Here is a 27,515-nt window from a genome sequence, read left to right as displayed (position 1 = left end):
ACGGACGGCGACAGGCACGACGCACCGGGGCACCGCCCGGGCTCGTCTTCGGCGCCTGCACGGCGCGGGGGGTCCGCGGCTCTTCGGAGGCGGCGGGCGCCGGGGACTTCCCCCTGCTTTTTCCTCCCGCGGTGGGAGAGGTCGGGCCCACGGAAGCCCCCCGACAGCCCTCACACTCCTAGGGACGACAGGGGACGAAGCAGAGGCGGCAGTAATGTCCTTGGCGCCGCAGCGGTAGATGGACGGACGGCTGCTGCCCACCCTCGCCGTGCGCCCCTCCCCTCCGAGGATGGCGCCTCCCAGCCTGCCACCTCCCGCCCAGATCCGGGGGCGGCGGGGTAGGCGCCTCTGGCCGGCTGGCGACGACCTCCACACCCCGGGAGAGGCGGGTCCGAGGGTGCGTGCTCGGGAAAGGTGACAACAGCTGCACGTGCTGGCCGGCCGCGCCCTGGCGAGCAGAGTCCCGCACTTCTGCACAGACCGATCTCCATCCGCACAGAGCGGCTCTCGGCCGTGCGCTGCCTTCAAACGGCCCGAGAGTGCGCCACGTGCGCCTCACCAACCCAGGAAGAAAGCCCCAGCGTCCCCCAAACTCCAGGCGGGCCGCAGCCACTCACTCCGCTCTTTGTGCAAACACTTTTTATTTGGGGGACTTGGGGTACAAGGGCGGAGAGAGCGGCCACTCGCTCCTGCACAGGTCCCGCGGCTCTGCGAGGGAGCGGCCCTGAAGCCAAAGGATCCAGCTCTTCCCGCCCGGGCGGGGTGGTGGCCGGCCGGGGATTGGTTGCGGAGAAGCGGCACCGCCCCGCGCCCGTGCGGGTCTCCGAGGAGGCGGAGCGCGCAGGGGAGAAGGCGCGAAGGCCCAGCGTCTGGCTGCAGTGTGGTCGCGGAGGGCCAGGAGAGGTACGGCTTGTTGGTTCCCTGGTCCCAGGCTGCCGGGCGACAGGTCGCGGGGTCGGGGTGTGGGGAGGCAGCTGTGGAAATTGCACGCCCCATTTCCACTTCGGCGGTGAAAGGGCGACCACTAGGGCTTGTCGCTTGCTTGCGCCAGATGCGTCTACAGAATTTTTTGGTGGGGCTGGTGAGGAGGGCTTTGTGCAGAAATGTGGTGCTCTTTACGGTACAAGACGCCTCTGCCATCCCCCTTCACTTCAGAAGCAGTTTTTTTTAATGCCTTAGTTTTTTTTTTTTTAAAAAGTAAGCGTGCTGCCTGGGCACGCGGAAGATTGTAAATCCGCATATACAAGCTATGAGAACTGAATGATCCCGGCCACCCATCCGCTCCATTTGTGTGGGTGGTGGTTGGTGAAGTGGGATGGGGCAAGAAATGCATGTCACACCAGCCATTCTTGAAAATGCGTCTCGACTTTAAAAAAAGAAAGAAAAATCTTTATTGAAATATAATTAACCTGTTTTACATGTACAGTAGTTTTTCTGTGGTTTTCCGTATATTTACCGAGCTGACCAACCACCAGCACAATCTAATTTTAGAACATTTACGTCACTTCAAAAAGAAGCCTCGTGGGCATTAGCAGTCCCTGGTCGTGTCCCCAGCCCTAGGCAGCCGCTAATCTACTTTCCATTTCTGCAGATTTGTCTGTTCTAGACTTTGTATATATGTGGAATCATGCAGTATGTGGTCTTTCGTGTCTGAGCTCTTTCTCTTAGCCTCTTGTTTTTGAGATTCATCCAGGTTGTAGCATGTATTATTAGTGCTTCCTTCCTTTTTTGTGGCTGAATAGTATTCCATTGTATGGCTGTAGGGAGCTCTGGTCGTGCAGTGAGTGGTTAAGCGCTGGGCTGCTAACTGAAAGATTGGTGGTTGGGGAGGAAGGACTGGCAGTCTGCTTCTGTAAAGATTTACAGCCTTGGAAATGCTGTGGGGGCAGTTCTGCTCTGTCTTGTAGGGTCTCTCTGAGTTGGAATCCACTCGACCATGGCGGGCAAGGTGGGGAGTTAACAAGTACGGATATATCACATTCATTCATCAGTTGATTTCCGCTTTTTGGTTATTATGAACAATGCTGCTGTGAACATTCGTGTACAAGTCTTTGTGTGGACACACGTTTTTATTTCTCTTGAGTAGACATGCAGCCATGAAATTGCTGGGTCTCATGATAACTCCATGATTAATGTTTGTGAGAAACTGCCAGACTTTCCCCAAGAGGTTGTACCATTTTACATTTCTACCAGTAACGGGAATCCTCAGCACTTGTTAAGGTCTGTCTTTTTGATTCCAGCCATCCCTAGTGGGTGTGAAGTGTTGACATTGTGGTTTTGAGTTGCATTTCTCTGATGAAGTTGGGCATCTTTTCATGTGCAAGTTGGCCATTTGTATATCTTTGGGGAAATGTCTATTCAGATCCTTTTCCCGTTTTAAAAATTGGTTGGTCTTCTTGTTATTGATTTGTAAGAGTTCTTTATATATTGTAGACATCTTTTTTAAGCATAAATAAGATATTTCTCTAGACCACAAGATAGAGTGGGCGGCCCAAGACTTTGGAGTCAATAAGGTCTAGAATTAAAAAGCAAAACCAAACAAAAAAACCCAGGCTTTTCCATTAATGAGCATAGATACTAAGTGATCTTGGACAGATTACCAGATTATTGCCTTTGAGCCTTCAGGAGATCACCTGTAAAATGGGATAATAACGCCTTTTAGGAGCCCTGGTGGCGCAGTGGTTAAGAGCTACTGGAAGCTACAGCTGCTAACCAAAAGGTCTGCAGTTCAAATCCACCAGGCGCTCCTTGGAAACTCTATGGGGCAGTTCTGCTCTGTCCTATAGGGTTGCTAAGAGTCGGAATTGACTTGACGGCAACAGTTTTTTTTTAATTTGCAGTGAGGATTAAATGACACAATGGGTATTAGCTGCTTAGGATGCACCTGGCAAAAGGTAGGCCCTTAAAGACGTATGTAATCTTCCATAAATTGGAAAATTTATGCAGAGCTTTGCTCCAGAAGCCCATAGACTTCCAGGGATAACCATGAAATTGGCACTAACACCCCGTGGCTCTGATTCTGCCCATAAACCTGTTTTTATTCATCCATACCTAAGTCTTTTAACCATCTTAACCACTTTGCTATTTAGATTTAATGGAGCTAAAGCTATTTCTTCCTCCCACAGCTGAGAACAATTTAGAGGAGTTACTGTCTTATTTAAAAATTTAACATTTTAATTTGTTTCTCCTAAAGTAAAGGAAAAAAAAAAAAAACCGTTGAAAACGACTTTGACAGTCTTCTTATCTGTAGGGAAAAGACCAAGACTTCGGAGTCACGGGCCCGAGTTACCTCAGTGTCTTTTGTAATCTTAGGCAAATCATCTGATGTTCTGAGCTTTGGTTTTCCCATCTGTAAAATGGGATGACAGTACCCCATAGTTTAGTAACAATGTGTCAGTGAAAGCCATACAAATAAACATAATGGCTACCATTTCCTGAACTCTTAATATGTGGCAAGTGCTTTGAGTTCAGTGTCTTCACCCTTGTGATCTATACCATAGGTGTTTTGATGCTCCCTTTACAGACAAAACTTGCCCAAGGTCTCTGGGTTGGACTCAGAGCTCTGTCTGCCTCCTCCAAGGGCCCTGTTCTATGCACAGGCCGGCCACTGTGCAGAGGTAAGTGTGTTTTTCTTTTGTGTAGTAAAATATATATAACAACATATTTGCCATTCTGACTGTTTTTAAGTGTGTAATTCAGTGACATTCATGACATTTCCAGTGTTGTACAACTGTCACCACTGTGTTTCCAGAACTTTCTCATCACCCCAAATAGAAACCTGTACCCAATGAACAGTAATTCCCGTTCTCCTGTACCCCCAGCCCCTGTAACCTCTCATCTACTGCTGTCTCTATGCATTTGCCTATTCTAGATATTTCATGTTAGTGGGTTTATATAGTATTTGTTGTTTTGTGGCTGCCTTCTTTCTCTTAGCATGTTTTCGAGGGTCATCGTTTCCCTTTATGGCTGAATAATCTTCCATTGTGTGTGTTTACCACAGTGGGTTTATCTAGTCATCTGTTGATGGAGGGGGGTGTGGTTTTAAAGTTGCTCGTTGTCATGGTTTGAATTATGTCCCCCAAAAATGTGTGTATCAATTTGCCTGGGCCATGATTCCCAGAATTGTATGGTTGGCCTCCATTTTGTGATTGTGATTTTATGTGAAAGAGGATTCGGGTGGAATTGTAACATCACCTTTACCCAGGTCACATCCCTGATCCAATGTAAAGGGAGTTCCCCTGGGGTGTGGCCTGCACCACCTTTTGTCTCTCAAGAGATAAAAAGAAAGGGAAGCAAGCAGAGAGTCAGGGACTTCATACCATCAAGAAAGCAGTGCCGGGAGCAGAGCGTGTCCTTTGGACCGGGGTCCCTGCGCAGAGAAGCTCCTAGTCTGGGGGAACACTGATGAGAAGGCCAAGAGAAAGCCTTCCGCTGGAGCTGACGCCCTGAATTTGGACTTTTACCCTACTTTACTGTAAGGAAATCAACTTCTCTTTGTTAAAACAGTCCACTTGTGGTATTTCTGTTATAGCAGCACTGGATGACTAAGACACTCGTGATTCCTGTATTAGTTTTCTGTTTGCTGCCGTAACAAATGACTACGGACCTAGTGGCTTCAACAACACAAATGTATTAGCTTACGACTCTGTAGGTCAGAAGCGCAACACAGGTCTCGCTGGGCTGAAATCACGGTGCAGCAGGGCTGTGTTCTTTTCTGGAGGTTCCAGGGTAGAAAGTTTCCTTGCCTCTTTCAGCTTCTAGAGGCCGCCCGCATTCCTTGGCTTAGTCCAGTTCCGTCTTCAAAGCCAGCAGCAGCGGGTCAAGTCCTTCTCACATCACCTCCCTCTAATCTTGCTTCTTCTATTGTCACCTCTCTTTTTCTGACCTCTCTCCTGCCTCTTTTCTATTTCGAAGAACCGCTATGATTATATTGGGCCCACCCAGACAATCCAGGATAATCTCCCTATTTTAAGGTCAGCGGATTCCAAAAGACAAAAACCAAAACCCGTTGCCATCGAGTTGATTCTGACTCATAGCGACCCTATAGTTCAGAGTAGAACTGCCTCATAGAGTTTTCAAGGCTATAAATCTTTATGGGAGCTGACTGCCACGTCTTTCTCCCACTGAGTGGCTGGTAAGTTCGAACTGCCTTTCGGTTAGCAGCCCAGCTCTTTAACCACTGCACTACCAGGGCTCCTTGTCAGCTGATTAGCAGCCTTAGTTGTCCCTTACCATGTGTGTTAGGTACCTAGTGCCGCTATAGCAGAAATACCACAAGTGGATGGCTTTAACAAACAGAATTTTATTTTCTCACAGTTGAGGAGGCTAGAAGTCCAAATTCAGTGTGCCACCTCCAGGGGAAGTCTTACTGTCTCTGTTGGCTCTGGGGGAAGGTCCTTATCATCAATCTTCCCTGGTCGAGGAGCTTCTCAGCGCAGGGACCTTGGGTCCAAAGGACACGCTATTCTCCTTGCTCTTGTTTCTTGGTGGTATGAGGTCCCCCTGTCTCTCTGCTCGCTTCTCTTTTATATCTCAAAACAGATTGACTTAAAACACAACCTGATCTTGTAGATTGAGTCCTGCCTCATTAACCTAACTGGGGACCATGGCCTAGTCAAGTTGACACATATTTTTGAGGGACACAATTCAATCTATAACAATCCACCCTTTAGCCTGCCAAAATTCATGTCATCGCCACGTGTAAAACACTTGCACCTCATCATATCACAGCAAAAGTCTTAATTCAGCTCCAAGTCCAAAACCCAAAAATTCCTCATCTGTGAAATCTAGAGTATAAATTATCTGCTTCCAAAGTACAACGGTGGAACAGGCGCAAGTAGACATTTCCATTACAAGTGGGAGAAATCAGAGGGAAAGAAGGCATAACAGGCACCAAGCAAGGCAGCAGAACACATTACATTAGCCCTCAAAGCTTGAAAAACATCTTCTGTTGTCTGAGACCATTTAGACAATGGCCCTGCCCTCCTGACTCTGGGTGTTGGCCACACTCTCCAGATTCTGGGTGGAGGCCCCTCGGCCCTGGGCTTCAGCTCCACCTTCCAGGCCCACTGGGACAGCAACTCTGCTCCCTCAGCTTTAGGCGCACCATTCTCCTAGTCCATCTGAGTGGTGACTCCACTCTCTGAAACCCCAGAGGTCGTGGCTATACCTTTGAGACTGAGGCAGCTCTGCTTCCTGTGTTCCTTGTCTCTTCAGCTTCTGCTTTCTGGTTCCTTGGCCTCTCGACCCCTTGGGCGGCCCTCATCTGCCCTGCTGGGGCAGGCATCCCAAAGCTCTTCAGCTCCACTGATAAGTGCCTGTAGGCACCCCACTCCGCTAGGAAGCCTCCTGCACACAGGCGCTCAGTGCTCTTGCTCCGAGGGTCAGCTCCAGTGCTGTCTGGTGCTGGTCTCCTGGTTTTCCTGCTGCTTGCTGTCTACGCCGTCTCCAATGTAACGCTTCTCCCCAACAGTTGTTTCAGGGCAATCTGGACTTTTACTGTTAGACACTTTAAAACTCTTCCAGCCTGTATTCATTTACAGTTTTAAAACTGCTTGCACTTTCAGGTATCCGTCAGAGCAGCACCCTATTCCTGGTACCATATTCTATCTTGGTCATCTAGTGCTGCTATAACAGAAGTACCCCAAGTGGATGGCTTTAACATAGAGAAATTTATTCTCTCACAATCTAGTAGGCTACAAGTCCAAATTCAGGGTGTCAGCTCCAGGGAAGGCTTTCTCTCTCTGTCGGCTCTGGGGGAAGGTGCTTGTCATCAGTCTTCCCCTGGTCTAGGAGCTTCTCAGCGCAGGGACCCCGGGTCCAAAGGATGCACTATTCTCCTGGCTCTTGTTCCTTGGTGGTATGAGGTCCCCATGTTTCTCTGCTCACTTCTTTCTTTTATATCTCAAAAGAGATTGACTTAAGGCACAACCTAATCTTGAAGGTTGAGTCCTGCCTCATTAATATAACTGCCGCTAATCCTGCCTCATTAGCATCATAGAGGTAGGATTTACAACACGTAGGAAGATCACATCAGATGACAAAATGGTGGACAGTTACACCATACTGAAAATCATGGCCTAGCCAAGTTGACACATATTTTTGGGGGATACAATTCAATCCATAATACCATGTAACCTAACATATTCTCAGCTTCTGGACATTAGGACGTGGACCTCTTCTGGGAGGGAGGCGTTATTCTGCCTCTCACAGTATCTATTCAGTAGTGGTGTGATGGAGAATTATGCTGGTATTCTCTGTAACTGTGCCTGGTTGGCTTTGCAGGAGATCCTGTTAGAGAGGAATGGCAGCATGTAAGCTACTGATAAACAGGCCTCCCCCCACCCCACCCCTTACCCAAAGCCTTCTCTTTCTCCTGCCTTGCCATGCTCAGAGCTTAGGGGTCCCCCTCTGCATGTCTGCCTGTCAGTTCTACCAGCTGTAACATATTTATACCTAAGTGTGCTGTAACTGTTAGAGACTAAAAAGGTCCAGTGGAGGGCTTCCTGGCATGGAACCTGAATCTTGGGGAGGAAGGGGGCATGGAGGCTTATGTAGGGCCTGTCTGCCTATGCCCGTTGTATATTTCAGGGCCTCTACGCCCATCTTATATTTCTTTTTGTCGGAATCTGGGCTTGGGAGGTGCGATGCTCACACCTGAGTCTGACAGGTCCTGGTGCAGCAGTGACTTCCAACCCACTGCTAAATGGTTTGGGAAGAATGGAGCGTTGGTGCAGCAGAAATCTCCGGGTGAGTTGGCTGGGGGCGTTGGCTGTGCGGGGACCCTCAGCCTGTAGCTGTGATCCTGGTTCATGATGCCCAGTCCAGCCAGGTTCTGTTCAAGCCCGAAGCTTGGGATCCACCCAGATTCTGCTCTTCCTCCAGTCAGCTACCATGTCTCCTTTCCCTCACTGGAGGGGTCCCCCTGCCATTGCCACAGTGCAGACCCTCCGTCACTGTCGCATTTACTCTTCCTAATTATTTGTACGTTCTTTGTTTCTTACCCTTGCGCCATCTCTAAAGTGATCTTTCTAAAACAGAGATGTATTGATGTCACCCCTGGTTAAATGCTTTCACCCACTTCTCACAGCCTGGGGAACAAGCTTCTGAGAAGAGCCTTCAGTGGTGGCATGACTGGGCCCTGCCTGCCCTTCCAGCCTCCTCTCACACACCCACATGCAGCATGCAGTTTTGTTCCTGACCACGTGAACCTGCCCAGCGTGCCAGGCTCTGTCATCTCTCCATGCCTTGGCATGTGCCGTTCCCTCCACCTGGGTCCCCTTCAGCCTCTCTCCTGCACGACCTCCCTCCCTCAGCTTCCTATTACTTACTTCATATTACTTCTTTCCAGAAGCACTGGTTCCTCATGTGCCGATGACACTGTCTCCCTAGAGAGTGAGCTCCTTGAAGGTGGTGACATCGTGGCCAACACTTAATACTGGGCCACCTCTGTGAATGATAATATGACATTGATGGGTAATTGCTGAACCATTAAGTACACTATACCCATTCAATGTTCACGAGGGGAGGAACGTTTGTAGAGGGATGTGTGTGTGTGTGTGTGTGTGTGTGTGTGTGTGAATGTGAATATTTCAACATTGAGGACAATATGAGTCACTTATCACATGTCCTAACTCTTCTGAATCCTCTAATCTTATGCCTGCCTTATTTTTATACTGTTTTTCTTCTCAGGATTCGAGAAAAGAGACACAGAAGTGTATGCTGGCAGTCTCCCGCCAGATGTCTGTGAAGTATTCCTCACTGTCTGTGAACAGCTGCGTTTTATCTTCCTTGGTGTCCCCCGTAGGACTGTAAACTTAATTTTACCGGTGTGAGCAATCATTAGTTGGTGACCCCCTCATCTGGGTTTGCCCTGGACTTACCCAAATTTAACAGTGAAAGTTCCACATCCTGGATGGTTTAAAAAAACCCAGTAGCCGTCAAGTCGATTCTAACTCTTGGCGACCCCATGTGTGTCAAAGTAGAACTGTGCTCCATAGGGTTTTCAGTGGCTGATTTTTTGAAAGTAGATTGCCAGGCCTTTCTTCTAAGGCATCCCTGGGTGGATGTCATGGATTAAATAGTGTCCCCCCAAAATATCTGTCAACCTGGCCAAGTCATGATTCCCAGTATTGTATGATTGTCTACCATTTTATCATCTGATGTGATTTCCCTGTGTGTTGTAAATTCTATCACTATGATGTAATAAGATGGATTAGCGGCAGTTATATTGATGAGATCTACAAGATTAGATAGTGTCTTAAGCCAATCTCTTTTGAGATATAAGAGAAGCGAGCAGAGAGACAGGGGACCTCATACCACCAAGAAAGCAGCACCAGGAGCAGAGCATGTCCTTTGCACCTGAGGTTCCTGCGCTGAGATGCTCCCAGACCAAGGGAAGACTGATGTATCACCAGGACCTTCCTCCAGAGCCGACAGCGAAAGCCTTCCCCTGGAGCTGACACCCTGAATTTGGACTTGTAGCCTACTAGACTGTGAGAGAATAAATTTCTCTTTGTTAAAGCCATCCACTTACGATATTTCTGTTACAGCAGCACTAGATGACTAAGACAGCGTACTTAAACCTCCAACCTTTTGGTTGGCAGCTGAGCACTTTAACTGTTTGCACCAGCCAGGGACTCCCCTGGATGACTGATCACCCTACTTATCCCTTCCATCCCTTCGAATTGAGGGGCTTCAGTGAGGTGGTTTCTCTTTAGGAAGGGGCCTTATTAGGACTCAGCTGCTGGTAATAGGGTGCAGTCGAGTCTCAAGCAAACGCTACACCTACTTGACTTGGAAATGAACCATTTTGGTCAGTTGCTTGCGTACTTAAAGAGTAGAACATAAATGGTGGTATTTTTAACCCCAGGAATCTTACTGTTCGTTTCGGGAGGCTAGACCAACAAACCTAAAATAATTATGGCATAGCATAAATACTTAAGTTTTTTAATAAGTACATTTGAAGTACAGGTGGAAGGAAAACGGAACTGTAGTCTGTTGAACTGAAGCATCCTCTGACTTTTAAAAATTTTTGTGTATCTACTTTATGCAAAATAATGTGCCAGAGGTTTCGTATGCTTGAAGAGAAATAACCTAGTCCTTGCGTTCAAGGAGCTCAAGCTTGGAAGAAAGGTGAGAGAAGCTAACCTTTGTGAGCCCCTCCTGTACGCCGAATATTTCCTGAAAAATTCCTGGTCTCCAAGCTCCCTCCCTAGCTAGTCACACTCAATCCTCTCTGCCCAAGCTGTACCTTATTCGTTTTACACCACCTACTATATTATCCTTATCAGGCATGTGCCAGGAAATAGGCTAGATAGTCCACTAGCATAGTTTCATGAAAGTCTTCAATAACTCTGGGTGGTTGAGTGGGGTCCTGTTTTGGAGATGAGGCTCTGAGAGGTCAAATTTCTCACCCAAGTACACAGACCCAGTGAGTGGTCAGCCAAGAGCTGAATCCAGGTCCAGTTATCCGTAAATCTCATGTTCTTTGCCTTGTACCAAACCACATAACTGATAAGACATGTAAACAACTCACAATAATAGAAGATGGGCTTATGATGTTTTTAATCCGACAAAGAGAGAAGAAAAATGGCACTGGAGCACAGAGAAGGAAGTAATCATTTTGACCCAATAAATGAAATCCTATTCAGTCAAAGGCGCAGTTTGGGGGACTCTTGGCACCTGATGGAAGAGAGTTTGGGGGCTGGTTCCCCTGCCTCACCGTGGCAGGCTGGTATAACCTGGTAACTTGACAGTGACGTGGGGAGGGGAGCCCCTGAGGGCAGTTCCTGCGGTGGTCTGGGGAGCAAGGTACTGAGTAGCTCTGCCACCTTTCTCCAGTAGACCTTGTTGCAAAGCCCAGCTCCTGGGGCTTGCTTGGCCATGCTGTCCCACAGTGGTTTAGGGACCCTTGGTCCTTGTCCACGGTGTTTTCTTTCAACTCCCCAACCCAGACCAGCCTCATAGAAGAGGAAAGACTTGAAGTAGGCTTTAAAGAAGTAGTAAGATTTTTAAAATTAAATTTTTGATTATAAAATTAATGCCCTGTGAAGAACTGTGAAGTATTTGAGACTTTTTTCCTGCTTGCAAGCTAGCAAGTTAGCCTTGCTGGTAGAAGACACAAAACTCCTGGGTCCGAGATGAAAGACTACTTATTACTCCCAGCAATAACAGTAGCCAACATTTTTTGTTATTATTATTTTTTAAATAGCATTTTTATTAAGATTGTTACTTTTTGTTAGTGTTGTGGTTACAACATAACATAAATTTTGAGTGGTTTGTTTTTCCCATAAATCATGTTATTTTTAGTGCATGATTTTTCAGAACACAATAATTTTTTTAGTATTTAATGATACATATAATTGCATTATTGCAGAATACCTCTATATGATTAACAAAAGCCTCAAAAATTAACCAGCAGTTCTTTTTTTATTATTGTACTTCAGATGAAGGTTTACAGAGCAAATTAGTTTCTCATTAAACAATTAATGGACATATTGTTTCGTGACATTGGTTGCCAACCCCTTTGTAATTATTTTTTACTTTTCATTGTATCATTGATTGTATTCATCTCTTGTTCTTGATTGAGATGTGATTCACATACCATCAAATTCATTTTAAAGTCTACAATTCAGTGGTTTTTAGGATATTCACAAGGTTGTACAACCAAAACCACTAATGCCAGAACATTTTCATCACCAGCCCCCCGCCCCCCCCCAAAAAAAACCCTGTGCCCATTATCAGTCTCTCCCCTTGCTCTTATTTCCCCAGCTCCTGGCAACCACTAATCTGCTTTTTGTCTCTATGGATTTGCCTGTTCTGGACTTGTCATATAAATGGAATTATACAATATGTGGCCTTTGCTGTCTGGCTTATTTCACTTCGCATAAACGTTTTCAGGGTTCATACATGTTGTAGCGTGTCTCAGTATTTCTTTTGATTGCCAAATAATACAGTAAAACCAGCAAAGCTCGAACCCATGTAAGGCATTAACCTGTCAGAGACAGAAAACTCAAATATTTTCCACTAAAATGAGTGATAGAAAAGTGGTAAGACCACCTTGTCAAAGGTGGAAAACTTGGGAGACCCAGAAAAACAAGGCAGTCCCGTTGAGTTCTGGCTCTCACAGGGTTTACTGTATTTTCATTGTATGCTAGACCATATTTTGTTTATCCATGCGTCAGTTGATAGTCATTTGGGTTGTTTACACTTTTGAGCTATTATGAATAATGCTGCTATGACCATTCATGTTCAAATTTTTATGTGAACATATGTTTCATTTCTCTGGGGTGTATATCTAGGAAAGAATTCTGGGTCATGTGGTAACTCTATGTTTAACTTTATGAGGAATTGCCTAACTTTTCCAAAATGACTGGACCATTTTACATTCTCACTAGCTGTGTATGAGGGTTCCAATTTCTTTACTTCCTCCCCAGCACTTGATATTGTTTGTCTTTTTTATTATAGACATCCTGGTGGGTATGAAGTGGTATGATTGTGCTTTTGGTTTGCATTTCCTTAATAACTAATGAATATCTTCCATGTGCTTTTTGGCCACTCGTATATCTTCTTTGGGGAAATGTCTGTTCACATGCTTTGTTCATCTTTTATTTGAGCTATTTGTCTTGTTATTATTGAGTCATAAGGTTTTGTGTATAACCTGGATACAAATCCCTTACCAGATACATGATTTGCAACTATTTTCTCCCATTCTGTTGTCTTTTTACTTTCTTAATAGTATTCCTTTAGGGCACAAAAATTTTTAATTTTGCTGAAATCCAATTTTCTGTTTTTCCTTTGGTTGCTTGTAATGTAGATGGCATATCTAAGACACCATTGCCTAATCCAAGATCATGAAGATTTACGCCTATGTTTTCTTCTAAGAGTTTTATAGTTTCAGCTCTTATATTTAACTCATTAATCCATACACAAGTTATTTTTTTGTATGTGGTATGAGGTCGGAGTCCAACTTGATTCTTTTGCACGTGGATATCCAGTTGTCGGAGAGGCCCTGGTGGTGAAATGGTTTAAGCGCTTGACTGCTAGCTGAAAGGTTGGTGGTTTGAACCCACCCAGTGGCTCTGTAGGAGAAACCAGGTGATCTGCTTCGGTAAAGATGACAGCCAAGAAAACACTAAGGGGCAGTTCTACTCATCACACGGGGTCACCGTGAGTTGGAATTGACTTGACAGAAGCCAGCAACAACAAGAACAATCCAGTTGTCCCAGCACCATTTGTAGAAGAGACTATTCTTTCCCCATTGAAAGGACTTGGCACCCTTGTCGAAAATCAGTTGGTCACAGATGTAGGCGTTTATTTCTCAATTCTGTTGCATTGGTCTATATATCTATCCTTATAACAGTATAATAATGTTTGATTATTATAGCTTTGTAGTATGTTTTGAAATTGGGAAGTATAAGTCCCCCTACTTGTTCTTCTTGTTCAATATTGCTTTGTCTATTGAAGGCCCCTTGCAATTTCATATGAATTGGAGGATCAGCTTTTCCATTTCTGCAAAGAAAGCTGTTGGAATTTATTTTACTTTATTTTATTGTTATACTTTAAGTGAAAATTTACAATTCAAGTTAGTCTCTCATACAAAAATTTATACATACATTGTTTGTGACCCTAATTGCTCTCCCCATACTGTGACAGCACACTCCTCCTCTCCACCCCTGATTTCCTGTGTCCATTCAACCAGCTCCTGATCCTCTCTGCCTTCTCCTCTCACCTCTGGACAGAAGCTGCTCGTTTAGTCTCATGTATCTACTTGAGCTAAGGAGCACACTCTTCCTGAGTATCATTTTATGTCCCATAGTACAGTATAATCTTTGTCTGAAGAGTTGGCCTCGGGAATGGTTTTAGTTCTGGGCTGATAGAAAATCCAGGAGCCATGCTTTCCAGGGTTCCTCCAGTCTCAGTCAGACCATTAAGTCTGGTCTTTTTACTAGAATTTGAGTTCTGCACCCCACTTTTCTCTGGCTCCATCAGGGGCTTTCTATTGTGTTACCTGTAGAGTGGTCATTTGTGGTAGCTGGGCACCATCTAATTCTTCTGGTCACAGGATAATGCAGTCTCTGGTTTATGTGGCCCTTTCTGTCTCTTGGGCTAATACTTTTGACTTTGGTGTTCTTCATTCTCCTTTACTCCACGTGGTGGAATTTTTTTTTTTGTATTTCACGTAAATCTTTAATAAATTTTAGTTACAGTCTTAACTACATGTATTATATATATTTATTGTACTTTAGATGAAGGTTTACAGAACAAATAGTTTCTCATTAAGCACTCAGTACATGTATTGTTTTATGACATTGATTAACAACCCCACAACATGTCCATGCTCTCCCTTCTCAACCTTGGAGGACCTTTTTTTTGGTGAAAATATACATAGCCAAAGTTACACGATTTCAAAAGTTTCTTCACATACAATGCAGTGACATCGATTACATTCTTCCTGTGGTGCTGCTATTCTCACTATCCTTTTCCAAATTATTCCATTGCCATTATCGTCAACTCACTGCCCCCTAGGCTTCCCATCAAAACTTTTGAGTTGCTGTTGTCGATTTGATCTCACATAGATAATAATTTTTTTTTTTTGTACCTTACATGAAGGTTTACAGAACAAATAGTTTCTCATTAAACAGTACACGTATTGCCCTATGACAGTGGTTAACGACCCCACAACATGTCAACCCTGTCCCTTCTCAACCTTCGGTTCCCTATCACCAGCTTTCCTGTCCCCTTCTGCCTTCTGGTCATTGTCCCTGGACTGCTGTGCCTCATTAGCCCCGTTTTGTTTTATGAGGCTGTCCAATCCCTGGCTGAACGGTGAACCTCAGGAGTGACTTCACCACTGAGCTAAAAGGGTGTCTGGGGGCCATACTCTTGGAGTTTCTCCAGTCTCTTTCAGGCCAGTATATCTGGTCTTTTTTGTGTGTGTTAGAATTTTGTTCTACATCCTTTTCAAGCTCTGTCCTGGACCCTCTGTTGTGATACCTGTCAGAGCAGTCAGTGGTGGTAGCCAGGCACCATCTAGCTGTACTGGACTCAGTGTGGTGGAGGCCTTGGTAGTCCATTAGTCCTTTGGACTGATCTTTTCCTTGTATCCTGTTCTCTTCATTCTCCCTTGCTCCCAAAGGGATGAGACCAGTGGAGTATCTTAGACGGCTGCTCACAGGCTTTTAAGACCCTAGACGCTGCTCACCAAGGTAGAATGTAGAACATTGTCTTTATAAACTGTGTTATGCCATTTGAGCTAGATGCTCCCTGAGACCATGGTCCCCACAGCCCTCCGCCCAGCAATTCAGTCCCTCAGGGAGTGTGGATGTGTCTAGGGAGCTTCTATGACATTTCCTTGTACAAGTTGTCAGGTGGTGGAATTTTGATAGCGATTACATTGAACCTGTAGATTGCTTTGGGTAATACTGACATCTTAACAATATTTAATCTTCCAATCCATGAACATGGAATATCTTTCCATTTTTTTAGGTCTTCTTTAATTTAATTCAGCAATGTTTTGTAGTTTTCAGCGTACAAGTCTTTGACCTCCCTCGTTCAGTTTATTCCTAGGTATTTTATTCTTTTAGATGCTATTGTAAATGGAATTGTATTCTTCATTTCCTTTTTCAGATTGTTCATTGGTGGTGTATAAAAACAAAACTGGTTTTAATGCTTTGATCTTATACCCTGCCTTTGCTGAATTCATTTATTAGCTCTAGTAACTTTCTTGTGGATTCTTTGGGATTTTCTATATATAGGATCATATCGTCTGTGAATAGAGATAGTCTCCAATTTGGATGCCTTTTATTTCTTTTTCTTGCCTAATTGCTCTGGCTAGAACTTCCGGTACAATGCTGAGTAGCGGTGATGAAAGCAGGCATCCTTGTCTTGATCTTGATCTTCAGGGAAATCTTTCAGTCTTTCATTCAGTATGACATTAGCCATGGGTTTTCATAAATGTCCTTCAACATGTTGAGGAATTTCCCTTCTCTTTCTAGTTTATCGAGTATTTTCATCATGAAAGGGTACTGGATTTTGTCCGATGCCTTTTCTGCGTCAGTTGACATGATCATGGGGTTCTTTTCCATCGTGGAAAGAGATTTATGTCATTCTGGATCACAGCCTTAGAGCCTGGGTTTGATGAAGGAGTTCCTGCAAATGTTATCTCCCAGCTCAGTCCTGTGCGTGCCCCCATCCCCTGAGGGACTGAATGAGGTTTCCAGTCGCCTTTTGACCTGGTGGTCTTTCTGAGCCTCTGCTCTCCTCATTTCCATGGGAACTGCAAAGAAGGTTGTTCTTGGTCTCTCTGTCTCACATGGGTCAGTAGAAGCCTGTGTACCAGCTGGAAAGCAGAAGATTAAGTCCTGGAGGCACCATATCTATCTCTAGAGAATCGCATCCCTCTTTGATCACCCCACCCACCCCATTCTCAAGACCTTTTGGCCTTGCCCTCCAAGGAAGGATAAGATGGGCCAAGAAGCCACATCCTTCCGTTTCTTAGCTCTGGCAGCTCACCTGGGGGAGGGGTGAAGGCTTTGCTGAATCATATTCTGTAATCAAGAAAGTATCCTAAATCAAAAAACCAAACCCATTGCCGTCAAGTTGATTCCAACTAATAGTGACGCTACAGGACAGAGTAGAACCGCCTCATAGTGTTGCAAGGCTGTAATCTTTACAAGAGCAGACTGTGGGTTCGAACTGCCGACCTTTCAGTTAGTAGCCGAGCACTTAACCATTGCACCACCAGGGCTCCTTGAAAGCACCCTGGAGGAATATAAAGGGGTGTTTTCTACAAGAAGGGGTCAACATGGGAGAAAGCAGGAAGGGAGGCAGTGGAAGAAGTGGGAACCTGGGTCAGGGAGGGAAAGGTTAACAAGGAGCTGCAAAGACAAGTCTTGGAAGCAGATGGCAGCTCAGGGTCTCACCAGGGGTTTGGGCACTTCCTTCACCAGAAACCTTCTCCATTTCCTAGGGAGAAAAGAGAAGGTGCCACTTGGGCAGGGCTGTATTTACTTTATTGATTTTACATTGAATCACTCCAGGTAGATTTTGAGGCAGGATACGGAGCATCAGCAGCTCCCGTTCTGACACAGACTCAGCTGACTACTCAGACACCGACCCACTTTCTCGCTGGGAGCCCGAGCCAACCCAAAGAAAACCATTCAGAAATGGGGAAGGGAGGTAGGGAGGCAGCCATCAGGGAGTCCTCCATCAGCATAGCTGCAGAATGCGCTGCACACACGGCCCTCCCCAGACAAGGGCAAAGGGCTCCTGTGGGTCTGCTTAGCTTGCTAGATCCCTGCTGGCACTTTTGGAGGGAGGAAGAGGCGTGTGATGGTTAAGGTTGTGTATCAACTTGGCTGGGCCATGATTCTCAGTGGTTTGGCAGTTATGATGTAGTTTGGCAGTTACGTAATGATGTTATCACCTCCATGATGAGATCTGATATAATGTAATTTCTTCCATGATGAGATCTGCTATGAGCAGCCAATCATTTGAAAGGGAGTTTCCTTGGGGGTGTGGTTTGCCTCCAATACATATGGACTTCCTGTCAGAGCTTGCTGGCTTTTGCTTACTCTGGATCCTGCATCCAGCTTGTCATCATCTGACCTCTGGTTCTTGGGACTGGAGCCAGTGGCCTGCCATATTGCCTGCCAATCTTGGATTTGTCAGCCTCAGCAGCCATTGAGCCAGCAGCATGCTGTCTGACCTGCTAATCTGGGGTTCATCAGCCCCTACGGCTACAGGAGTCAGAAGAAGCCTCCAGACTGATGCCTGACCCATGAACTTGAGACTTGCTGGCCTCTACATCCACATGCGCCATTTCCTTCAGATAAATCCCCACCCTTGTCTCTTTCTCTCTTTATATATATGTGTGTATATATATATATATATATATATATATATATGTACGCTTCAGTGGTTTTGTTTCTCTAGAGAACCCAGCCTAAGATATTTCGTACTGAGAGTTGTTCTAGAGAAACAAAATTGTAAAGATGAGTTTTCTAAATTGATTCTCAAGTCTGCTTAGTCTGAAAGATGTTGACGCCTCTGCTTCCAGTAGTAAAGAGGGCACTGCTAATCCATGGTGTGAGATTGCAATAGAAATATGCAAAATATCACCACCAGTAGATCAGGTATTGGTGAGCGGTGAGGCTCTGGGTGATCTTATGTTAGATACTTCTGTACAATTTTGTCAGAATGAGAAGGGTAAGGAAGCTGGTTGGTTGCTTCTGCTTTCGCTACACAAAGGGTGAAAGAAAGAGATGAGCTCAGGGCTTCAGAATCAAAGCTCAGACAGCAGATAAACAACCTCAAAGTTGCTACTTGTGCCCTGAAAGAAAGCCTTATTTCTTGTAGTAACAGAGCTGGTATTGCCAAAAAACAAACCAAGATTCTTATTGTAAGAGTGGCTGAATTACAACATCAAATGAATTCTCAACCTCAAATGGTGTCTGAAGTTAAAGTGAGGGCATTGATTGGGAAGAAATGGGTTCCAGAAACTTGGGTTGGGGACATATGGGCAGATAATAAGGAAGCTGGGGACACTGAACCCCTAAATTCCATTGAATCATTCCTGCCAACAAAACCATTAGCCCCTCCACCCCCATCTGATGAGATTAAACCAGCTGTGTCTGAAGAGCCTTTGTCTGAGATGTTGCCTGGGGAGGTGTCTGAGTCATTACCTGGGGCATCGCCTCAGGCAGATGCCTTACAAGACAATGCTGAATGTTCTCAAAACACATCCCCACGACCCATTTTAGCTTCTAGACCTATAACTAGACTTAAGTCCCAGTGAGCCCCAAAACGTGAACTTCAAAGTGTGACCCAGGAGGAGGTACGCTATACTCCAAAAGAACTGTTGGACTTTTCTAATACGTACAAACAGAAACCTGGGGAATATGTGTGGGAATGGCTATTAAGGGTGTGGGACAATGGTGCAAGGAAGATAAAGTTGAATCAGTCTGAATTTATTGATATGGGCCCACTAAACACATATCCTTCATTCTATGTTTCAGCTTGAGAGGTTGGGAAAGAATCCAATAGTTTACTTGGTTGAGTCACTGAAGCAAGGATTACGTGGTGGCCTACATTAAATCAAGTTGAAGTTCCAGATCTGCCTCGGTATACCGTAGAAGAAGGTATCCAAAGACTTAGGGAAATTGGCATGCTATCAGGTTAGACCCACAAACCCACACATGGAGCGCCCAGAGGACATACCTTTTACTACAACGGTGAGAAAGAAACTTGTGAAGGGAGCCCGAGCATCCTTGAAGACGGCTGTGATTATTATTTTATATAAATCAGATTTCACAGTGGGAGCTGCCTTAACTGAATTAAGACTCCTAACTACAGTGGGGCTGATTGGACCCCATGGTGGTAGGCGCCAAGTGGTGGCACTCAATAGACAAAGACAAGGTGGGCGTGGTTACCATAATGGACAGCAGAGTCAAGGCAGTAATCAGAATAGTCTGACTCATAGGGACTGATGACATTGGCTGCTTAGTCATGGTGTCCCTCAGAGGGAAATAGATGGGAAATCTACTAAATATTTACTTGATCTGTACAAGCAGAATTCTAGGTCAAGTGAATGACAGTCGAAATCAAATTGCCAGAATAGAGAGTCACGACCTCTCATCAGTTCCTAGACTTGAGCTAGTTTACAGACCCACAACCCCTTGAATGAAGAGAAGACCAGGTCCTCTTGAAAAAGGACCCCACGACACTGCCAAAAATTTATACTGTTAATCTTTTGCCCAGCCTTCCCCCAAAAGGCTCTATGGCGTTTTACAAGTGTAACTGTTGATTGAGGAAAAGGAAATAATCAGACTTTTCAGGGATTGCTGGATACTGTCTCTGAACTGACACTAATTCCAGGAAACCCAAAATGTCCCTGTGGCCCACCAGGAAGAGTAGGGGCATATGGAGTTCAGATTCTTAATGGAGTGTTAGCTCATGTCTCTCTCTTAGTGGGTCCATTGGGTCCCTGAACTCATCCTGTAGTGATTTCCCCAGTTCCAGAATGCATAATTGGAATAGACATACTCAGCAGATGGAAGATCCCTCATATTGGATCTTTGACATGTGGAGTAAGGGCTATTATGGTAGGAAAGGCTAAGTGGAAGCCATTAGAACAGCCCCACCTAGGAAAATAGAAAATGTAAAGCAATATTGTGTTCTGGGAGGATTGCAGAGATTACTGTCAGTCTTAGTTATCTAGTGCTGCTATAACAGAAATACCGCAAGTGGATGGCTTTAACAAACACAGATTTATTCTCTCACAGTCTAGGAAGCTAGAAGTCTGAATTCAGGGTACCAGTTCCAGGGGAACACTTTCTCTCTCTGTCAGCTCTGGGGGAAGGTCCTTGTCATCTGTCTCTCTCTGGTCTAGGAGCTTCTCAGCACAGGGACCCTGGGTCCAAAGGACACATTCCGTTCCTGGCTCTTCTTGCTTGGTGGTAATGAGCTCTCTCTCCTCTCTGCTTGCTTCTCTCTTTTATATCTCAAAAGAAGTTCAATCAAGATACAACCTAATTCTATAGATTGTATCGTGCGTCATTAACATAACTGCCTCTAATCTTGCTTGTTAACATCATAACCCATTGCCTTTGAGTCGATTCAGACTGATAGCAACCCTATAGGACAGAGCAGAACTACCCCATAGGGTTTCCAAGGAGCAGCTGGTGGATTCAAACTGCTGACCTTTTGGTTAGCAGCCAAATTCTTAACAACTGTACCATCAGAATTCCCATTAACATCATAGAGTTTAGGATTTGCAACACATAGGAATATTACATCAGATCACAAAATGGTGGACAACCACACAATACTGGGAATCATGGCCTAGCCAAGTTGATGCACATTTTGGGGGGATATAATTCAATCCATAACATTCCACCCATTGGCCCCTAAAAATTCATGTCCTTGCCACATGTGAAGCACATTCAACCCATCATATCATAGTAAAAGTCTTAAATCAACTGTAAGTCCAAAATGTCCTGGGGCAAAATCATTTTCATCTGTGAAATCTAGAATACAAGTTGTCTGTTTCCCAGGTAAAATGGTGGAATAGGCACAAGGTAGACATGTCAATTACAAATGGGAGAAGAGATGAAGGGCACTAAGCAAGTCCAAAAAACCCAGCAGAATAATTTGCATTAGCTCTCAAGGCTTGATAATAATCCTCTGTTCTCTGAGACCGTTTAGGCAATGACCCTGTCCTCCAGACTATGTGTGTTGGCCACACTCTCCAGGTGCTTGGAGGCCTCTCAGCTCTGGGCTTCAGCTTCATCTTCCGGACCCACTGGGATGGCAACTCTGCTGTCTCAGATTTGAGCGTCCCCATTCTCCTAGTGCGTCTGAGTGGCAACCTGACCACCTCAGCCCCGGCAGGCCCTATTCTTCTGCCCTCAGGAATGGCAGCCCCATCCTCTCAAGTTTGGGCAATGAATCTGGCCCCATACCCCTGGCACTCATGAAGAGCAACCCCACACTCCAGAACTGAGTTGGTGAAGATCTGACTCTTTGAACCTAGGAGGCCATGACCCCACCCTTTGAGATTTAGCAGGCCATGTTTCCACCTTTAGAGGCCCCAGAGGTTGTGGCCCTACCTTTGAGACCAAGCAGCTCTGCTTCCCGTGGTCCTTGTCTCTTTGGCTTCTGCTTCCTGGTTCCTTGACCTCTAGGGCCCACCCAGTGTCTGCCCTGCTTGGGCAAGTGTTCCAAAACTCTTTAGCTCTACTGATAAGTGCCTGGTGGTGCCCCATTCTGCCAGTAAACCTCGGCCAGAAGGCATTCAGTTCTGTCGCTCCATGGGTCAGCAAGCTTAGCTCCACCGATAAGTGCCCAGAGACATCCCACTCCACTGGGAAGAGTCCCACCTGAAGGCACTCAGCTCTCTTGGGTTGGCTCCTGCACCGTCTCGCTCCGGTCTCCTGGTTCTGCTGTTGCCATTTCTCTGCTGCTGCTGCTGCTTGCCATCTGCACCATCTCAGGTGTTACAGCTCTCCTTACTTCCTTCTGAGCCCTCACTGGCATTCTCTTTGACGTCTGTAACTCCACCAGCAGTCTCTTCAGGGCAATCTGTTGTTGTTAGGTGCTGTCGAGTCAGTTCCAACTCATAGCAACCCTATGCACAACAGAACAAAACACTGCCTGATCCTGTGCCGTCCTCACAATCATTGTTACGCTTGAGCCCATTGTTGCAGCCACTGTGTCAATCCATCTCATTTAGGGTCTTCCTCTTTTGCGCTGACCGTCTACTTTACCAAGCATGATATCCTTCTCCAGGGACTAGTCCCTCCTAATGTCCAAAGTATGTAAGAGGAAGTCTAAAAGTCTTGCCATCCTTTCTTCTGAGAAGCATTCTGGCTGTACTTCTTCCAAGACAGATTTGTTCCTTCTGGCAGTCCATGGTATATTCAATATTCTTTTACAACACCATAATTCAAAGGCACCGATTCTTTTTCGGTCTTCCTTATTGTCCAGATTTCATATGCGTATGAGGCGACTGAAAACACCATGGCTTGGGTCGGGGGCACCTTACTCCTTAAAGTGACATCTTTGCTTTTTAACACTTTAAAGAGGTCTTTTGCAACAGACAGGCCCAATGCAATGCTTTGTTTGATTTCTTACTCCTGCTTCCATGGGCATTGACTGTGGATCCAAGTAAAATGAAATCCTTGACAACTTCAATCTTTTCTCCATTTATCATGATGTTGCTTATTGGTCCAGTAGTGAGGATTTTCGTTTTCTTTGCGTTGAGGCGTAATCCTAAGGCTGTAGTCTTTTATCTTCATCAATAAGTGCTTCAAGTCCTCTTCACTTTCAGCAGGCAAGGTTGTGTCATCTGCATATCACAGGTTGTGAATGAGTCTTCCTCCAGTCCTGATGCTGCATTCTTCATATAGTTCAGCTTCTTGTATTATTTGCTCAGCATACAGATTGATTAAGTATGGTGAAAGGATACAACCCTGACGCACACATTTCCTGAGTTTAAACCCTGCAGTATCCCTTTGTTCTGTTCGAATGACTGCCTCTTGGGTTAAGTACAGGTTCCTCATGAGCACAATTATGTGTTCTGGAATTCCCATTCTTCACAATGTTATCCATAATTTGTTATGAGCCACACAGTCAAATGCCTTTCCACAGTCAATAAAACACAGGTAAACATCTTTCTGGTATTCTCTGCTTTCAGCCAAGATCTATCTGACATCAGCAACGATATCCCTGGTTCCACATCCGCTTCTGATCCTGGCTTGAATTTCTGGCAGTTCCTTGTTGATATACTATTGCAACTGCTTTTGAATGATCTTCAGCAAAATTTTACTTGTGTGTGATATTAATGATATTGTTCAATAATTTCTGAATTCTGTTGGATCACCTTTCTTTGGAATGGGTACAAATATGGATCTCTTCCAGTTGGTTGGCCAGGTAGCTGTCTTCCAATTTCTTGGCATAGACGAGTGAGCACTTCCAGCGCTGTATCCGTTTGTTGAAACATCTCAATTGGTATTCCGTCAATTCCTGGAGACTTGTTTTTTGTGTCTTCAGTACAGCTTGGACCTCTTCCTTCAGTGCCATTGGTTCTTGATCATATGCTACCACCTGAAATGGTTGAACATCAACCAATTCTTTGGTACAGTGACTGTGTATTCCTTCCATCTTCTTTTGATGCTTCCTGCGTCATTTAATATTTTTCCTGTAGAATCCTTCACCATTGCAACTCGAGGCTTGAATTGTTACTTCAGTTCTTTCAGCTTGAGAAATGCCGAGCGTATTCTCACCTTTTGGTTTTCTAATGCCAGGTCTTTGGACATGTCATTATAATACTTTACTTTGTCTTCCTGAGCCACCCTTTGAAATCTTCTGTTCAGCTCTTTTATTTCCTCATTTATTCCTTTCACTTTAGCTACTCTACGTTCAAGAGTAAGTTTCAAAGTCCCTTCTGACATCCATTTTGGTCTTTTCTTTCTTTTCTTTTTAATGACCTCTTGCTGTCTTCATATAGGATGTGCTTGATGTCATTCCACAGCTCATCTGATCTTCGGTCATTAGTGTTCAGTGTGTAAAATCTGTTCTTGAGATGGTCTCTAAATTCAGTGGGGATATACTCAAGGCTGTACTTTGGCTCTCGTGGACTTTTCTTATTTTCTTAAAGCTTCAACTTGAACTTACATATGAGCAATTGATGGTCTCTTCCGCAGTCAGCCCCTGGCCTTATTTTGACTGATGATATTGAGCTTTTCCATTGTCTCCTTTCCACAGATGTAGTCGATTTGATTCCTGTGTATTCCATCTGGTGATATCCATGTGTAGAGTTGCCATTTATGTTGTTGAAAAAAGATATTTGCAATGAAGAAGTCGTTGGTCTTGCAAAATTTTGTCATGCAATCTCTGGTGTTGTTTCTATCACCAAGGTCGTATTTTCCAACTACTGATCCTTCTTCTTTGTTTCCAACTTTCACATTCCAATCATCAGTAATTATCAATGCATCCTCACTGCATGTTTGATCAGTATCAGACTGCAGGAGGTAGTAAAAATCTTTAATTTCTTCATCTTTGGCCTTTTCTTTCCACAAGACGTCACACTGGGCATTACGTTGATGATGTTATGCTGATTGCACTGGGTAAGAAAGAAGTGTCAGTGACTCTGCATTTATTGGTAAAACATTTGTGTGCTAAAAACCCATTGCCGTCGAGTAGATTCTGACTCATTGCGACCCTATTTGTGTGCTAGAGGGTGGGAAATTAATTAAACAAAAATTTAGGTGCTTTCCACTTCAGTGAAATTTCTAGGGGTCCAGTGGTGCAGGGCATGTCGAGATATTCCTTCTAAAGTGAAGGATAAGTTATTGCATCTGACCCCTTCCACAACTAAAAAGGAGGCACAATGCCTAAAGGACCTCTTTGGATTTTGGAGGCAGCATATCCCTCATTTGGATGTGCTACTCCAGAGTATCTATCAAGTGACTTTAAAAGCTACTAGTTTTGAGTGGGGCCCAGTACAAGAGAAGGCTCTGCAGTAGGTTCAGGCTGCCATGCAAGCTGCTGTGCCACTTGGACCATATGATCCAGCTGATCCAATGCTGCTAGAAGTGTCAGTGGCAGATAGAGATGCTGTTTGGAGTCTTTGGCAGGTCCTGATTGGTGAATCACAGTGCAAACACTTAGGATTTTGGAACAAAGCCCTGCCATCCTCTGCAGAAAACCACTCTCCTTTTGAGAAACAGCTTTTGGTTCATTACTGGGCATTAGTAGAGACTGAATGCTTAGCGAGGAGCCACCAGGTCACCATGTGACTTGAACTGCCCATCATGAACTCGGTGTTGTCTGACCCACAGAGCCATAAAGTCAGACGTGCACAGCAGCACTCCGTCATTAAATGGGAGTGGTATATATGAGATCAGGCCTGAGCAGGACCTGAAGGCACAAGGAAGTTACACGAGGAAGTGGCCCAAATACCCATGGTCTCCACTTCTGTCATATTACCTTCCATCTCCCAGTCTGCACCTATGACCTCATGGGGAATTCCTTATGATCAGTTGACTGAAGAAGAGACTACTCATGCCTGGTTTACAGATGGTTCTGCACGATTTGCAGGCACCACTCAAAAGTGAACAGCAGGTATAAGAAAGAACACAACATGGCACTATAGGCAGAAGCACCATGCTGTCCCTCCACAGAAAAGATATGAAAACTAAGCCAAACAGAGAAAACGGCAATCCTGAAACCCTAAGCATCAAATGAAGAGGTAAAGAACTCAGACCAGCACCAAATGGAATAAGAAACTGACAGAGAACAGAGAGCGAGGAGAGATACATGCAGAAGTCCCCTATTAGCTAATGCAGCATGGATCCGCCATCTTGGACTCCTATCAGAGACCAGCGAACAGAGGGTACAAGAAAGCAGCTTCACAGAGCTTCCAGCAGGAGACAGAACAACTGGTAATCAGTGATATATGCTTTCCCACCCCACCCCTCTTCATCCCCATTCGGCCTCCTCTGCTTCCTGTGGCCACAGTCTCGTGGCCCGGAAGCATCGGCTTCACCCTGGTATCGCTTGGATCCCACCTGCCCACACTGGCCGCTCCCTAAGTGCCATTTGTTGACTGCTGGTGTTGCTTTTTTCTGCTTCTTTAGATTTCTTCCTTACCTCTCACCACCTCCCCCTCCTTTCTCTCAAATACATCTTTGCTTCTTCCTGAAAGGCTGTGAAATGCCACTCGAATGTGAGACTGCTTCCCATCCTGTGCTGCCACACTGGTGGGATCCCGGGGCCTTTCTTTTTGTTTGTTTTGAATTGTTTGTTTCTTTTCTTTTTCTATTCCCGAATTGGGAGCCCATTCTAGGTGGGCAGTACTGCACGGCTTGAGACCTACCCCCTCATTTTGTGCAGACAGGCAGAGGGATCCATGAGGGAATTTCTTTTTTCTTGTTTTTTTGGGGGGGGTTTCTTGCTCTTTTTTAAAAATTTGTTTGTTTTGTTTTGATTTCCCTTTTTCTCTTTCTTCATTACTCAGTTTCTTGTCTCTCTATACTTTCTTTCTCTTCCTGTGCCCTGAATACCTGGTGCTGAGTGACACGTCTATGCCTTCTAGCCAGGCTGTACTTCACAGCCTGGGAGCAACTTCCCCAGACCTCGTAGTCACACCAGTGGGATCCCTGGGAGTTTTGTGTTTCTTTTTTCTTTCTAAATTTTTATGTATTCATTTTTTCTTCTTCTCCTTTTTGTTTTTCTCCATTTCGTAGTCTCTCATCTCTTCACTCCAACAGCAAGCTCCCCTAGCACTCCTTTTGTTTGTATGTTTTTGGCTTCTGTTCTTGTCTCCTCTCTCTCCTGTCTCCCATACCCATCCTAGCACCACGCATCACAATCTACCCCCTCCATCCTGCCTACCTGCACTGTGCGCTGAACATCACACCACCAAGCAGCCCAGGCACAGCCTACTGGAACCTGCCCTGCACTGATTACCAGCCCTCCCTGGTGGCTATAGTAAGTGCAACAAACAATCCATCCCAGCAACTCCTCTTCAGCTAGAGCTCCCCTGCTGTACCATATCTGAGTGACTGACCCTGCCAACTGGAGAAGGAGGCAAAAAGTATCGTGCCCACAGACGAGCAAATAACAAAGAACACACAGCCCGCCTGCTCAGACATAGCCACATAAAACAATAAAAGGGCAAAATAAACAAATCTACAATCAATAAATGAGAAAAATAACTACTGAATGCCACAAAGACAGCAGAAATATCAAAACATTTACAAAAACAGGACAGGATGGTTCCAGTAGGTGTCCAAAATAAAACACCAGATGACTTTCCAGTAGAAGAAAAGGCACCAGAATTACCTGATAGGGGATTCAAATCTCTAATATTCAGAGCTATCAAAGAGTTGAAGCAAAAAGCAGACAAAAATGCGGGAAAAATAGACAAATTCATGGAAAAGGCAGACAAATTCATGGAAAATACAGACCAAAAAAATGGAAGAATTCGGGAAAATAATGCAGGAACAAAA

At 45.0% G+C, this 27,515-nt stretch overlaps 1 protein-coding gene across 1 annotated transcript in view; it reads left to right on the top strand.

The window, feature by feature from the left end:
* The first annotated feature begins 238 nt into the window (after positions 1 to 238).
* Positions 239 to 27,515, top strand: part of TDRD10 (tudor domain containing 10) — a 69,363-nt gene continuing 42,086 nt past the window's right edge. The window contains 2 exon segments of the mRNA XM_004391315.1: positions 239 to 414; positions 480 to 903. Coding sequence (XP_004391372.1) covers positions 239 to 414; positions 480 to 903 — 600 coding nt within the window.

Source organism: Trichechus manatus, unplaced genomic scaffold (genome assembly GCF_000243295.1).
Source record: "Trichechus manatus latirostris isolate Lorelei unplaced genomic scaffold, TriManLat1.0 scaffold00213, whole genome shotgun sequence".
Lineage (NCBI taxonomy): Eukaryota > Metazoa > Chordata > Mammalia > Sirenia > Trichechidae > Trichechus > Trichechus manatus.
This window is presented reverse-complemented; position numbering and strand designations above follow the sequence as displayed.